Consider the following 15,648-nt stretch of genomic DNA (forward strand, 5'->3'; position numbering starts at 1 on the left):
AATATAATGTTTAAACCAAAGGAGAAAGGAGGAAAAGGAGCTCCAGAACTGTTTTTATTTTTAGGCAGTTTTTATACCAGCACTCACCTTAAACAAGCACTGAACATCTCTACAAACCAAAAGACAAATGCCATGAGCAGATTCTGGATGGGCACCTATTTAAGAAAGTAAAAACTGATGAAAAGTGATTTTAGAACACCTGTAGCTTTTCACTTCCCACCGGCTTATGCTCTTATACAGAGATTTTTAGAACATTTTAAACTGGAAGGAGAGGAGATCAGGATTCTAACTAACCACCGTTTTATTATCTCTGTTGTGCAGGACCTGGAACCAGGACCAGGAACCAGGACCGGGAACCAGGACCGGGAGCCAGGACCAGGAACCAGGACCGGGAACCAGAACTGGGAGCCCAGACCAGGAGCCAGGACCGGGAACCAGTGACTCCAGTGCACGGCCTCCTGTCCTCCCAAACAGAGTCCAGGATGGATGTCATGGATGGCGGCTCATGGGATCCTCTCAGTCAGAGCCGTCATGCATGACTGCAACGTCCATCTGCCCCCGACCCGGTTGTGGCGCTCTGGAGTCCGTGAGGCATCTGCTGAGAATCTGTGGGCGACGGACAGCTCCTTGCAATTCCCACACTTGCCGGCAGGGGGGGTCCTCGATGCACATCTTACGCTGTACGGGGTGAGCACCGGAAAATCACAAAAGAAGACTTTGCAGTTTTTGGAAGGACTGGATGACTCCGGACTGGATCGGGAGTCACCCCGGTCCTGCACAACTTTTAACTGTGATGGTTTTTATTCTTGTTCTTTTCTGCTTTAAGTTTAACTAACAAAATTGTATTTTAAAAAAATGAAAACAAGCCTCTGTATAACTGCATAAATGCCATGTTTTTAAAATGTCGCAAGTATCAATAAATTTTTTTCCAAAGAAAAAAAACTAGCAGGCCAGGAGGAAGAGGTGTTCTCTGCTCATTCTGTGTTCAGTGCCGATGGTCAGCTTGGTGGGGCGCTGACCAGGTGCATGCAGAGGGGGGTGCTACGGGGGCTTGAGCACCTGCCCCTTTAGTGGTCTCTGCACGGCTCTGGCGCTGACGCGCCCCATCAGAGAGAATCGCACACAAGCAGATCTCCAGCTTCTTGTTACAGCTTCTGTGGCCTAGCGCCACCCAGGAGGGTGAGCAAAAGCAGCCATAGCAAGCAGGAGCTATGATTGATTTATAAAATAAATATGACCTCAAAATCATATAAAATAGAATGAAATCTGGTTAAGTTGAGGGAAGAGGCCACTGAGGGTTAGGGATAAGTTCCAGGCTGTTGATGTAGTTTCTAGCACACATCAAAATAAAATGTCATTTATTGTTTTAAAGGTTGAAATTGTTTTTAAGTTTTGCTGCTGTACAGCAAATGAATTTTTCAATCTGTTTTTGTGAATTGACAGTTGCAAATGAGACTAACAGTTTGTTCCTTCTTTTTTAACATAACAGTTGAAATTCTGCAGATGAAGATGAGCAGCTTTACAACAGTTCATATCCAACAATTCAGTGACAAAAACAAAACCAAGTTTGTCTAAGATGTAAAATATTTTATTTTCTGTAAATGATTCTAAATCAGATTCACCATATTTCCAGAAACATCACTTTGTTTACATCCATTAATAAAAAAACAGACAAGGCTTCATGTCGTCTATCTGTACACAGCAGAGCCTGAATAAAGCTCGTATTTACAGGGCGGCAGACGCCTGCAGCCTAAACTCTGGGAGGAGTAACAGGCGGGGAGGATGCTCTAATCTTTGTGTCTGACTTTTTACTTATGGTACAAATATTTACACACTGCCACACTGGACCTCAAATGCACCGTAGTTTTAGAAAATAGCTTAATTCATTAATAAATACAAAAAGAAAAAAATATCTTATTTTACAGGAAACTGAGGAGGAGGAGGAGGGGAGGACCAAGCGGTGGAATCAGGTAGGTTTGTGTGTTTGTCATTTTATGTTTTAGTGCAACTTAAAGGACGACGACACATCCGCTTATTTCAGTGGCGTTTACACTCACATTTACAACCAATTTACAGCGAGGACCAGCCTCTTCGTAACCTCCGCCTCGTCAGCACAGATTCCACCCACAACAGATTATAAATGTGTCCCATTTGTAAATGAATTAAGTATAAACTTTATTTCCTCTGATCTAATCAATCAGTTTTATTATGGTGTCATGCTCGCTCTGCCCATAGATCAGTGATGATGTCATGTTAACTCCACCCACAGAGCGCCGGAGGCCTCCTTGCTCTCAGTTCATCCATTTGCGGCAGTTCACGGCTCCACAGTGACACGGGATCTTGTGCTGGTCATCCTCCAGGTCAAACTTGTAGTCGTAGCATAGCTGAAGGGAGCGGAGCCAACATGATGAGCCAATCACATTCAGGCTGCCTGATGATGGACAGATTGTTGCGTGGACCCTACCTCCTCTCCTCTCTGAATGCGTCTGCAGGAGCTGATGATGATCTTGTTCTCCTTCTCCACTGTCACCACCTCAGTGATGCAGTTCGGAGCACAGGAGTGGTTGATGTACCTGTCGGTCACACAAAGACCCGCCCCATTCCCAGGTGAACACAGAGCAGGCGCCGCCAGAAGCTTCAGATCTTGGTCTCTTACCTCGCCGGTCCTCCGGTGATGGTTGCGTCGATCACATAGTCGTTGTCGATCCGAAACATGTACACGCCTCGGTTCTGTAAACACCAGAACAGCTGATTTACATGAGCTACAAGACAGAAGTAAATCAAAGGAGCTGATTGGTCGTGTTCTGGTCAGAATTGACAAATCAGATCAGGGGAGCGACCAGGGTCAGGTGTCTCAGGTACCTGGGCCTCGTACAGCCTCTCCTTGCGGTTGGCGACCTCGCTCCTGATTATTGTCCCAATGTACTCGATGACCATGGTGCATTTCTCGATGTCTCTGGCGGCGTACAGCCCCAGTCCCTGTAAACACATGCAGAGTTAGCAGCCGGCCCTTGGGGGGTGCCATGGCCTCCTCTCAGCGCAGGCTCACCTGGATGCCAGAGCGAGCCAGGTACACGTTGCTCTTCCACTCCGCCTTCATGCGGCGGTACTGGGCCGACTTGGAGTGGCGGCCCTGATGGACAGCAGCCACCGACTCGCCAGGAGACAAAGACAGAACGCCGGGAACGAGGCCGACGATGGCCCCCACTGAGCCCTGACACCTGGGGGCCACACTGGTCAGCAGGTAAGGTCTGGGAAAGACAAGGCAGGTAAGGTAGGTGTGGATTCCTCAACGTTTTGGGCAAAACATGTTCCTGGTGGTTCCAGACTGGTTCTGAACTTTTGGACCTTCTCTGGTCACATATTAATTGTGGATGTTCTCACCATGTCAGAAATCTTCTACGATGAAAGCCAGACATCACTGACGCTGTAGTATTTGATATAACATTAAACTAATTGGTGCAGCTTTTTCAGCAACGGGCTCGTGTCTCACTATGTCCAAGTACAGGAAGCAGGAACCCTGGTTCTGGTTTTCCTGGTTGTGTCCAGAACCAGAAACTGAACACCAGAAGTCAAGGAACTATTTAACAAGCCTAACCCCCCAAAACTTTGCTGGCTCCACCTGGAAGTAATCAGGAACAGGAAGTGATGTAAACACAAAGTGTTCTCTGATAAGTCGGCCCCAATGTCTTCAACTTTGGGAGGTCGGCAGTCAACAGGCATTTACATATGAAGCTGATCTCATCCAATCTTAACTACCTGAGCAAAGGTAGGAGAGGTTTGAATGTTAGCCCCGCCCACTGGGTCACGTCTGCATGCTAACGATAGTTAACAATAGTCACCCTACTCTTGCCAACTCAGACACTTTCTTGACATTTCAAGGAACATTTTAGAGAAAAAAAGTGTTGCTCAAAATTTGAATTGGTCAATTGATTTTTTTTAAAGATCAGTGATTTCAAATCGAGCAGAAACTGCGATCGATGCAGCTCCACTTGGTACCTCTTGGCCTGACAGGCCTTGGGTTCAGAGCGAGCCGAGCCGGACGGGTTGAAGGCCAGAGGCCATTCCATGAGGGGGTTCCTGCCGTAGCGAAAAGTGTAGCGCTCACACGCCTCCACCCCCGGCAACTGGGGAGAGAGAGAGACATGGTTCGGGTTAAGGTGCGTGTCTCACTGTCAGGCGTTTCTCTGTCTCTGTGTGTCTTTCAGTTGGACCTACAGACTCGATGATCCGGGTCACGGCAGATGTCTTCAGGCCGAACAGGTCCTCTCCTTTCAGGTAAACGGGAAACAGCTTCAGAGTCCCGCTGCAGCTCCTCATCCGGGCCACCGGCTCCAGAACCTGGGCCCACGCCGCTGCACACAGGAAGGACGAAGCGGGTCAAAGAGGATCAGAGAGTCTCGCCTGGTTACCGTGGCGACTACCTGTAGGCGTGGCCCCCGTCAGGACGACGTCGTCATGACCTTTCTCCACCACCTTGACCTTGAACAGCGGCCGGCCTTCATGCTCCTCGATGTGGCACAGGTACTTGCAGCGTCTGCAGGTGGAACCGTTCGTTAGTCCCGATCCAGAACCTTATGGACTCCACTGAACCAGAACCAACAGAACTAGGACTGCTCTCTATGTCTGGCCTGATGTTCGCTCTCGTGACAGAATCATGTTTAATAAATAAACATCTAAAATCAAAACATGTTTCTGTGGCAACTGTTTGGTTTGTAGATATTTACATTAACTTATGAAATTATTTAAAGCATTAGCTTTTAGATATTCATGTCTTCTTTATGAAAGTTTCTCTAAAACATTTAAAGCTGCAGTAACTTTAACAAATCTTTCTCCATATTTTATTACGGTCACAACGTTAATATGACAGAGTTGAGCTGCTCCACTTCATCTGCACCTATCAAAAAATCAGAAGGAGGAGGCAAGTCTGAAACCTCACCTGTTGCTGTAGCGCATGCTCCAGTAGAAGCGGTTAGCATGGTATCCGACCGGGAAGATAGCCGCCTCATTGTGGAAGGCGTCCATCTGCTGTGGGAGGAGCCTGCCAACGGCGCGGAACAGCAGGCTGCCGACACGGAAGGTGTGCTGCCGCTCGCCCCGCTGCACCACGGCGGCGATTTGCCGCGCCTCGTCTCGTTGCACAAAGACTCGCCGAAATACGGCAAAGCAACGCAGCTCCGAGTCATACGGGTCGGAGCCAGGAGTGGGGTCACAGGTCTGGCCAGGTGTGGAGAACGGGGAGGAGCTGGATGACCTGTCCCCGCTCACAGGAAGAGTCCTGGGCTTATGGAGGTAGCACAGCATGGTCTTATCCTGTCAAGACACAGAACAGCGTTACTGAGCATGCTCAGACTGCTCAGGTGATCAAGGCTTGCTGAGATTGGTACCTTGAAGAAGGTGCAGTGGGCCTGCAGGGCACAGTTGAAGTGATAGGTGTTGGTGCAGCGGAGCCGGTTGCAGCCAGTTGTGGCGCCGCTGCGGCTGCAGTGGGCGCAGCGGAGCGCCAGGCCCCGCCGCAGCGCCAGCTCTACATTGATAAGTGCACCCGCCTGCGTCTCGTACACCTCACTGGACCACAGAGCGCAATTCAGGTGCACCTGCAGAACATACATAGGTTAAGTATGCTGCTACGGTTTTATGAATCCCTACAGAGCGCCAAAGGGTGGAGCTGAAAGCAATGAATGTTCCCTTTGCACTTGCACCGTTCCAGCAACAATATCAACAGAGTAACACCTGTGACATATTATGATTAATCAGCAGTTGTACAGCCTGACGTCAGCCAAGGGTTAGAATCAATACAAGGATTCTGAGTGAGTGAAAATCTCTGATCATCCAGGATTCATTGATCCATAGTTAGATATGCAGCTTTGTTCTACTTCAACCTTGCTGACTGCCAGAGTGCCGTGCTGAAAGCTCTGAATGACTCAGCATTAATCTCATAAAGAATCCTGAGCAAGTCCCTGAATGTGAAGAAACACATGACTCTTTCAGAATAACCTGACCCAGAGGATGACGCCTTGCTGTCTCATGTGGTGTGACTGAATTGTCCATTCAAGCATTTCAAAGGCAGCCAAATTGAACTACTCCTCTAACACCACAGAAACACCACGGAGAGTTCTAACACGTTTCAGTGGATGTAGACTGTGCCAGTCAGAACTGTCGGCAAGACTGAACTAGAAAAGAGATTAAATGCCCAAGCTGCCTGGTCTTCAGTGAAAAGACCTGAAGCGCTGCATCATTAAAGCTAATGGCTGTAGTCACACCACCGTGTGCTGAAGGGATGCAGAAAGCCTGCATCCATTAAGAACATGAGGTGTGCCAAACAATTGCCAAGGCGGGCAGCCTGAGCTCCATTGTTATGAGCTTACAGAGGACGTCATCTGAACACAAGATGAGCCCACAAGCACCAAATACCAGATGAGGCAAAGCTTCATCTGGTGTCACGATGAAAGAAACAGGACCTTCAACTGTAGGCATATGATTCACGCCTGCCTTGACCGACTCAAGCATAGTTGCCAACATCCAACCGTCTGTGGAGAGACGTGAAAAGCCTCTAGTGTCCCACCAGCAGGTATTCCTCAGGCACTACCTGGAGCCGACTCCTTCACTTGTGGAATGTGCATCTGCTTTAAGCCCAGAGCCATGATTTCCCACATAGAGCTGTCACCTGACACACTAAATACACTGTGAGACGTAGAGCGTGAGCTAGTCTCCACAGCAAGAGGTGACGGTGCCGCCTCCTCACTCCCACAGTGAGGGGCGGAGGCAGACAGATAGTACATCCTTCTCCACAGTCAACTCAGGGACAGGTGTGTGAGAGAAGCATCCAGCTGGCATGCCTGAAAAAAGAATTTTACTTGTGCCAATTCTTCAGACAACTGCTCAACACTTGTGCTAAAGTTCTGATCAGACTTAGCTCACCTTCACTTAGACGTAACCACAAACACTGTGGCCTCAGTCTGGTGCATGGAGTGCATGGAGTGCCAAGGCCTACGTAGGCCTGTCACAATAAATTTGGCTGAGCGATTAATTGTCTCAAAACTTACTGCAATAAACAATATTATTTGAAGACCTTCTTAAATTGATTTAATGGAAATGACGTAATGCATCCGATTTCCTGCCAAAAATAAATGCACTTTATTTTCAACAGAACATTTAACACTGAAACTGAAAAACAAAATAAAGAAACAACAATAAAATGGATTTTCAGTCTCCATAAACAAAAATGTACTTGAATAAAAACTAAACAACATAAATACTGCATTCAACCAAAAGAGTGAAGATCATAAAGTCTGTATTGTATATTCAGTAATCGTTAGATTTCAATAGAGCAGACATCCGACTGCCTGATGCAATAGTTCACACTACACAATGTTTTGCCCCAATTTACCCCTTAGGACAATCTCAGAACGTTGCGCGTTCTAAGATTGTCGCTTGCGATTTTGTAACTGATCATCCTGTAGTGTGTGGTGAGTTATGGTAGATCGTCATGGCCGCTCTGATCTAAATCAGGAGTTTTCGACATCGTTAACGCAGCCTGTTGAAGGTAGCCAATCAGAAAGCGCGGATTCCCCTCCTGCTTTCTGAGGAGAAATTACAGAAGGGAATCCCAAACATCTGACACGGCGCAATCCGACGTCCAGCGGAGATGATATGTGGAAACAACATTAATGTTTAATCAACATTTCGTGCAAAGAAAATATAAATGACAATGGGAGGAGTTGGAGCAAAATTGCTACCGCAGTTGATAAACAGGATGACTTTTCAGCTGTTTATCGTTAACGAAACATAAATAGATGATAACAATTTTCATTCAGTTAGGACTGAATGAAGCCACATGCATTGCAGGTACATTGCAGCAAAACATTGATTAATGCCTGGTTTTAAAATGAGTTAACTGGACTTGTAGCCATTATTTTGTGCCCATTGTTGAGCCTTTTTTCATTCAGTGTCATCAACAGAAAGAGAAAAAGGCCAGAAGAAACGATACAGACCATAATTAAAATGAAGTCGATAGTTTTAATTTATTGTGCGATTCATTGATTTATTGTTCATCCCATCAGGCCACCTGCCCACAAGAAGCTGCCAGTTGGGAGAGGAGGCAATAACGCCGTCGTCATCTTCAGTGAAGATCAACCCGTCACAGCCCCAACCCGGGACGTTCAGCCCCGAGGAGGGCGACACATCGACACTCCAGCCAAAAGGGAATTGGGTAGCCAACAACCGTGAAATGTTTCAAGAACCACAAGGCTGATGTCATGCAAAATGAACCGCATGCGAAAAGAGGAACAGAACCTCGGATGACGTCACGCTGCACAGCTTCTGATTGATTATCCGATATGTCACAGGTGTGACTGTTGCTATTACCGTTTGAACGGTGCATGAGCAAAGGTAGCGTTTCGGGTCTATGGCTGCAGAACTCACCCAGAGGTCCAGATCCAGGTTGAGGAGCCGGGCGGCCGTCCGTCAGACCGTCCCCCTGCTGATGGCAGAAGCAGCACCTACGCTGGTCTCTAGGCAGCGGGTCAGGACGCAGGCATGCTCCAAACTCCTTAAGAAGCTCATCCACTTCTTCTTCTGTCGGAATGGCACCCGCCTCGTTAGCAACACGGGAACCCCTGAGATGGAGACAAAGGGAACAACGAGAATGAGGGACCCGGACAGGTCCAACGGGAACAGAATCAGCCTTTTTTCATTCACCTCCAGTCACCAACATGGCCGACACCCCAAACACTTACCTGTTGAGAGTGATGCTGAAGCTCCAGCGTCTCCACCGAGAAATCTTCATCTTCTTCAAGTTTTGAGGACACAGAGAGTCATCATCTGACACGGTCCGTGGACGGGGCTTTAGCTTGACCTTCACCTGTCAGAGAGAGGAATCCATGAGCCACCTGACGGCAAGAAACCTGACGGCTTAAACTGGTTAAACTGGGGAAGAGTCTCACCTTGAGGCTGTCCGGGTGGGGCCTCGTCTCCATGGTAATAGCACAGGCAGGTGGAAAGGCCAGTGGTGGTGAGGAGGAAGGAGAGCAGGAGGAAGAGTTGGTGCGTGGGAGAGAATGGACAGCGATGGAGGACATGTTGTTGGCGTACTGGTGCTGTGTTCTGCTGAGAGGAGGAGTGGAGCAAGAACCAGCCAGAAGCTCCGGCACTGCAGCCTGAGGACACAGACAGACCAGTGCATGATGGGAAACGCAGAGCGCAAAGAGGCTAGCTAGCAGAAACCAAACAGGCTGGGTTACCTTGGGTCTTGTAGAGCGGTTCTGCTGCTCTGACTCGAATAGAGTGGAGCAGGTTGGACTGCAAAACGCCAAACCGGGTGCATCTCTGGACTCACCGTCCTGCAAGACACACTTCCCGTCAATTCTTGTCTCACTCTGCCACTCCATCAAGCCCCCTCCGCCCAGGCTCACCTGTCTGTAGTGAACTCCGTTTACCAGCAGCCTTTTGCAGCGGCTGCAGTAGCGGGGCGAGTTTCTGCCAGAAGGTGGCGCTCTCTGCAATCTGGATGCTGCTGAACCCTGAGAACAAATGGAGAGGTCATCAAGCAACGTGACCGTTGGACCCGGTCTAAAGCCACCAAGGAACACGGACCTGCGACACGGGCACACGCACTCCTGCCAGCAGGGCCAGGTTGCTCCGCTCCAGCGGCGGCGCTCGGCTCAGCTGGTAGTTGATGGGGCCGGGCACCCTGAGGAGCGCCGCCACCGCCGCCATCACACCCGGGACGTTCTGCAAATGGACTCAAGTTAAACGGAATCGCGCCGGTAACAGTAAAACTGGCCGCGCGCTGCTGGACCCTGACCTGAGAAGCGGCCGGATTCAGGGTGATCGCTATGGTAACCAGGTCTGTGCTGGAGCAGGTGGATTGCACTTGGAGTTGAGGTTCTGCCTTCACTTCCTGTTTCACTGAAAAGCCTGAAAACAGATCGAAGAGCGAGTGAACAGGTGTGGAACATAATGACTCAAGTAAGGAGCTTCAGATAGCTAACCTTTGCCCCAGGTGCAGGGAATGATGGGTAATGTAGGTGACGGGCAGGGCGAGGGCTGCTCCAGCTTGATGAAAGAGAGGTCAGGGTACCTGCTGACCTCCATGTCCACCACGCTTTCTGGAGATGAGGACGGGACAAACCCCTCCGGACTGTGGCACTCCAAAGACTCCGGGACCCTGGAAAAACCCATGAAGAAGAAAAGCACTCAGTGCATGAGTGTGGTGCTCAAGTCCAGTCCTGGAGAGCTACCGTCCTGCAACTTTTAGATGCAGCCTTACTCCAGCAGACCGGGATCAGCTCTGAACAGGTCTGGCAATGAGCCATTCATTTGATTCAGGTGTGTTGGAGCAGGGATGGATCGCATAGTTGCAGGATGGAGCTCTCCAGGACTGGACTTGAACCCCTGCTCAAGTAGAACTCTGAGGGGGCGGGGCTTACCTGAGCTCCTCCTGGTTGTTGTGGGGCGGCGTTGGCAGGGATGCAGGGACATCTACGGTCTTGGAGGCGTGGTTTAGATTGAGAAGCTCACCCTCTTTGTGCTTCAGAGTTGGGAAGCCTGTCAGTAAGGGGACAATAAGGAGCCATCAGCACAGGTGAAGACTTTTGCATCCCAACACAGCACCGGAAGCTCACCTTCCTGCTCACTTAGTTCCTTCCTGGTCAGTTCCTCCATCGTGGCGAAACCGTTCACCATCTTCTGTCTGCTTACAGGTGGAGGTGTGGGGGGCAGAGATGCTGGAGGTGTGGGGGGGTTACTGAGGTTGTTCTGAAGGAGACAAGGAGACGCAGCACATGAGTGGAGAGCAGGTGCGGTGTGGTGTCAGTGTGGGGTGCTGCAGCGTACCTTGTAGATTAGTTGGGAGTAGAAGTCTGAGACACCATCCAAAGAGGCATTCCCAAAGGAGCCTCTCAGCAGGGAGTCTCTGCCTATAGATGAGCTGCCGTATGGGGGGAAGAGGCTCAGGTCTACACCCAGGATGGGCTCCATGAGTGGCAGCACTGACAGCTGAGGAGAGGACCAGTAGAAGGTCAGCAGGTAGACGGCATTAATCGAGACAGGAGCATCAGGAAGGAGGCGGGGCTCTACCTGACTCAGCTGTTTCATCAGTGAGGCAGAAGAGGAGCTCTTCTCTTCATCGTCCTCCTCCTTCCTCCGCCTTTTGGACTTGGATGGAGCTCTGTCTTTGTCGGGTAGAGTCAATCTCTTGCTGCGCTTCATTTTCTTTGGACCATCCACTAGTGGCACCTGGAGGATGCAAAAACCCTCAGCATCACACACAACATTCAGAGGACTTGTTATGTCTGACCAGAAGGTCAGGGCTGCTCCAGCTTGATGACTTACCATGTTGCCGTGGAAATCTAGTTCATCATCTTCCTCGGATCGCACGCCGTCATTGGACAGCTGGCGCTGTGCAGCCGGCCTGGAGGGAGTCGTCATCGTTCCAGGCGACGTTTTGTCCCTCAGAAGGTGTCGGAGCAGCTCCTTCCCTCCATCTCCCCCCTGAGAGGCGGGGGAGGAGAAGCAGTCTTCCCCAGCCTCCTCCACCTTCACAGGGATCCCCCTGCAGGGCCGCGCCTCCATCAACTCCTCCTGGAAGCATAATACCCAAATGGTAAATGGTTTATTAAGTCCAAGGACTCCACTTTTCTCTACAAGCAGAAGGACTGCATTTACTGACCTTGACCTCCAGGCTGCCCCCAGACACCGGGTCTCTGTGGCCCTCCACGATGCTGCCGCCCTGTTGCCTCTCTATGTCAGGTGAAGAAGCCGGGCCAGAGAAAGCAGAGTCCGGTTGGTGGGTGGGCGTGGAGCAGGACTTGTCTGAGACAGCCGGAGTGGGTGGAGCTGTGATATCAGCGCGTGGCGATAGAGGAGTTCTGGCTCCTTCCTCATCCCTGTTGGATCTCCTGATCTTTGGTTTGTCATCAGGGGTGATATCAGCAAGGGAGGCAAGGCTTCCAGAAGAGGAATGGGGGTGTGGGGTCAATGATGGAGATGAGGACGAGTCATGTCCTAACAAGTGAGGACTGATCCCTGCTGGACGCAGCAGTCCCAACATCTTGGGCCTGAACTGGAAGCTGCCTTTCTCTGTGGCAACATCAGGACGGAGAGCTGCGCTGGGGGCGGCCCTGGGGGGCAGGGAACCTCCTGGGAAGCCCTGGTGCAGGCCGGCGCCCCCGGTGTGCCCCTGGACTTGATGCCTGGAGGCCGAGGAGGAAGGAAGGAAGTCCAGTCCAGGTTCAGCGCTGCAGAACGCTCCATGGGACAGATGGTCCTCGCTGCTGACCGGTCCAGCTCCTCCACCAGGAACTAGTCCACGTTTCCCAGGAACACCAGCTGCTCCGGAACCACAGAGGTCCTGCTGCTCCAGACTCCACTGCAGAGCGCGCTGACGCTCCACCTTACAAAGAACCAACACAGAAGACAGGAAGTGACAACTAAATACAAAGACAACTTTTGGACTGCTGCTTCTGCTTCTCCAGTTCTGGTCAGTTTATCCAAGACAATAATTGGGCTGAAAAAAAATCCAACTAACTCAACTATCAAGAACATAATTTCAATTTGACTTGCTCCTACTATCAGCATTGGGTGTAGATCTAAAATCTAGTTTGTTCCCAGATCCCCGACAGTGACTGAAGTTGTATCCAACATAACCACAGTTCACAGAAACAGCACCAGTCGGTTGGTTTTAGTGTAGAAAGTCACCTTGCAGGTTAGAACAGTGAAAGCGATGCAGACAGAAGACACAAACTACAAAGTCCTGGATGAAAAAAAGCCTGCAGTTCAAAGGTGATCAGTACACTTGTGTTGTCAGGGTCTCCTGACAGAAACCCTCTCATATTCAAAATATCTTGAAAGATCTTAATGTTCTTGTTATTAAAGGTCAGGTTCCTCTATATGTAGCTAACTGGTAAGTTGCTACAGCAAACTTACCTTCACAATAAAGTTAGTTCAGTATGTTGAACACTGTAAGGAATATGAGACATATGTTGAATATATTTGCACACTTAAAATAATTATAATCAGAGTTTGAAATGAATTTAAATATGAAACATTGAAATGTACTTTATTTTAAAAACCAACACCTTCTACTGCGTGTCAGGTAGCAGAGCTGCTTTCAGGCGTGGAGCTCAACAAGACCGGTCCGATGTAAAGGCTAAAGACTGTTTAGAGAGGCTCAGATGGACGCATTTGAGTTCACCGATGCTACTGCTAACGCATGCTCCATTTAAACTACAGTAACATGGATGATTATGGTTTGGCCTTGCAACTCTTTGGACTCGTTTTGAAGGGAACTGCAGAGCTTCGTGTCCAGGGATTCTCCGGTCAGCCTCATTTCTGGTTGCACTTTCAGATGAGTTTATTTAAATATTTTCAAGAGATGAAGGGACTTAATTGCAGCATGTCCTCCACCCACTGGCGCCACTTCCAAGCCATGCTGTTACCTCCTGCATCAGCTGAACCCTCTGCCGCTCCTGTTGCTCTCTCAAGCGCTCCCTCCTTTCACGCTCCAGGAAACCTTCGCTGAACGGGTTGTTGTCATCAAATTTCACCTGCAGAAGGAAATAGCAGATGGTAGCAACACAAAATTCCAAACACATCCATTGAAACATTTGATAGAATCTACAACTAAAAAATATTTCCCAGCAGGATTTGCTCTGGCTGGTACCTGAGGTGTGGCTCCGTCCCCTGGTGCTCCATTGGCGCCCCCGAGAGAGCCCTGGGGGGTAGTTAGGCCTGGCTTTGGGGCAGTCAGGACTGGCTTCATGGGCGGAGTCGTCTGGATGAGAGGGGAGGCCCGGGGACAGTTTGGCAGGTTGGGGGGCATGTGGGCTGGAAGCTGTGGAAGCGTCCTCTGACCCATGGGAGGACCAGACCCTGGAGTCCAGCCTGAGGGGACGTTTGGACGGTGACCTGGAGCGGGGCCACCCAGGCGGGGCTTAGGGGAGACCAGGACTTGCCCCAATGGTGTCTGGGGGGCATCTGGAGCATCCTCTGAGGTTGTTTGGTCCTGTAGTCTTCAATAAGTTCAGTGTGGTCCTTCTGCTGCTTCCGGATCTGAACAAGAATACACACCGAGTCACACAGAGTCTAAGCAAGTGACCCACAGAGTCTGTGGTCCAGGTGAATCTATTTACCTGCTCCAGCTGTTTCTGGAGTTCACTGCCCTGCTGGCTGCAGCTGGGCTGCCTCTTCAGCAAAGGCTCGGCCCGCCCTCTTTGCCGTTCTCTGCTTCGCTGACAGAGCCTTCTTGGCCTTGCGGTGAGCTGCAATCTGGTCCTCTAGGAGGCGCTGCTGCATCTGCAGGAGCTGCTGCGTCTCACCTAGCCACTCCTCGTATTGCTGCCTCTGAGACTCATCTGAAAAAAAAAAAAAAAAAACGGGTTTGGACAATGAACAGCCAATCAGTGTTAAATCATGTGATTGCGAGTTAATGGGCCTAGAGGACCATTGTCCAAAACACATGAATCGTTTGACTGAATTAGCTTCTCAGTGCAGTCCTGCTAATGACTTCCTTACTGATTCAGCTATGTGGCATCAGAGATGCATCTAAAGGTGCCAAGACAGGCCTGGAGTTCGACATGTGCAATAGGTGATTCATTTAAGAGAGGGTTTAAAATAAACATTAAACATGACACCCAGGTTAAGGTGCATTAATAGCACCGGGAACACATCCAAGATGGTTGGTACAAGAATCTTATTTGCAACACATCACTGTTGATCTGGTTGTGTCACCATGATTGGAGGCTTGAAACATGATTTTATGATGTTGGTTTGTGATTATGGTCAGTATGTCCAGCATCTCAGGTCTCCTAAACCCTATGATCTCACATACAATTTCTCCAAGAAGAGCAGAATCTGTCTCAGCAACATAGCGGTCTGAGACGAAACAAGCTAAAATTAAGAGCCCAACACTGCTGGGTCAAAGTTTTTGTTAATGCAGACTCTTGTGACTATCCAACTAAAATCTGTCAAAAATACACAATAAAAATTGATGAGACTTGAAGTCAGAAATACCTGTTCATCTCCAACATCCCAACCCAAGAGGAACATGTAGGAACAGACATGTTCCTCATTCCCAACTTGTGTTCCCCTAAATGTGATATAAAGATGCTGTGAGCTCTGGCAGGAAGAGGAACTTCATGGGATGGATTTTCTTAAATTGTGTAATAAGAGACAAACGTTTTTATATTTTCCGTGCAAAATCAAATTTTTATCCATGAATGAAAATATGAGCAGGAGGATTAATAAGCAGTTAATCAGGATTAACAAGTCAGCTGTGGGTTAATTGATCTTCAGCTCTAGAGAGGACTTGGCTCCTGACCTGGAGTCAGAACCAGTGGAACAACTGGACCAATGACGGAAATGTTCTGGAATGAATATCCATCCGTCTGAAGGTCGATGTTCTCTATAGATCTTTTAGGGTAGGGTTATCAGCTGCACAGTAATAAAAGAGGAAGTTCCTCATGGATCTGTCTAAACAGGTTCTAGAGACAGGGCAACCATTTCAAACAGGGGATCCAGAACCATTAACAGGTTCTTATAATTGATTTAAATAAATGTGTCTCTGCCACGTTGAGTATGTGGATCCCCTGGGGTTGTTGTGGGAGAGGAAAATGTTGAAACTTCTCACAGTGACTGATAAACAGATAG

General features: G+C 49.2%; 1 protein-coding gene across 1 annotated transcript in view; it reads right to left on the minus strand.

Moving 5' to 3' along the window:
• Positions 1-1,566: 1,566 nt before the first annotated feature.
• The window catches only part of LOC129356909 (histone-lysine N-methyltransferase 2C-like), a 48,175-nt gene continuing 34,093 nt past the window's right edge, over positions 1,567-15,648 (minus strand). Inside the window, 30 exon segments of the mRNA XM_055026450.1 lie at positions 1,567-2,384; positions 2,465-2,573; positions 2,657-2,730; positions 2,863-2,979; positions 3,050-3,251; positions 4,000-4,127; positions 4,219-4,355; positions 4,425-4,537; positions 4,940-5,313; positions 5,388-5,597; positions 8,425-8,458; positions 8,460-8,618; positions 8,739-8,863; positions 8,946-9,158; positions 9,243-9,341; positions 9,414-9,521; positions 9,595-9,732; positions 9,806-9,918; positions 9,993-10,168; positions 10,431-10,548; positions 10,626-10,758; positions 10,837-10,998; positions 11,080-11,238; positions 11,335-11,583; positions 11,672-12,394; positions 13,440-13,547; positions 13,664-13,965; positions 13,968-14,052; positions 14,133-14,169; positions 14,171-14,354. Coding sequence (XP_054882425.1) covers positions 2,292-2,384; positions 2,465-2,573; positions 2,657-2,730; positions 2,863-2,979; positions 3,050-3,251; positions 4,000-4,127; positions 4,219-4,355; positions 4,425-4,537; positions 4,940-5,313; positions 5,388-5,597; positions 8,425-8,458; positions 8,460-8,618; positions 8,739-8,863; positions 8,946-9,158; positions 9,243-9,341; positions 9,414-9,521; positions 9,595-9,732; positions 9,806-9,918; positions 9,993-10,168; positions 10,431-10,548; positions 10,626-10,758; positions 10,837-10,998; positions 11,080-11,238; positions 11,335-11,583; positions 11,672-12,394; positions 13,440-13,547; positions 13,664-13,965; positions 13,968-14,052; positions 14,133-14,169; positions 14,171-14,354 — 4,982 coding nt within the window. The 3' untranslated portion in view covers positions 1,567-2,291.

This window comes from Poeciliopsis prolifica, unplaced genomic scaffold (genome assembly GCF_027474105.1).
Source record: "Poeciliopsis prolifica strain line A6 unplaced genomic scaffold, Auburn_PproV2 SCAFFOLD208, whole genome shotgun sequence".
Classification (NCBI taxonomy): domain Eukaryota; kingdom Metazoa; phylum Chordata; class Actinopteri; order Cyprinodontiformes; family Poeciliidae; genus Poeciliopsis; species Poeciliopsis prolifica.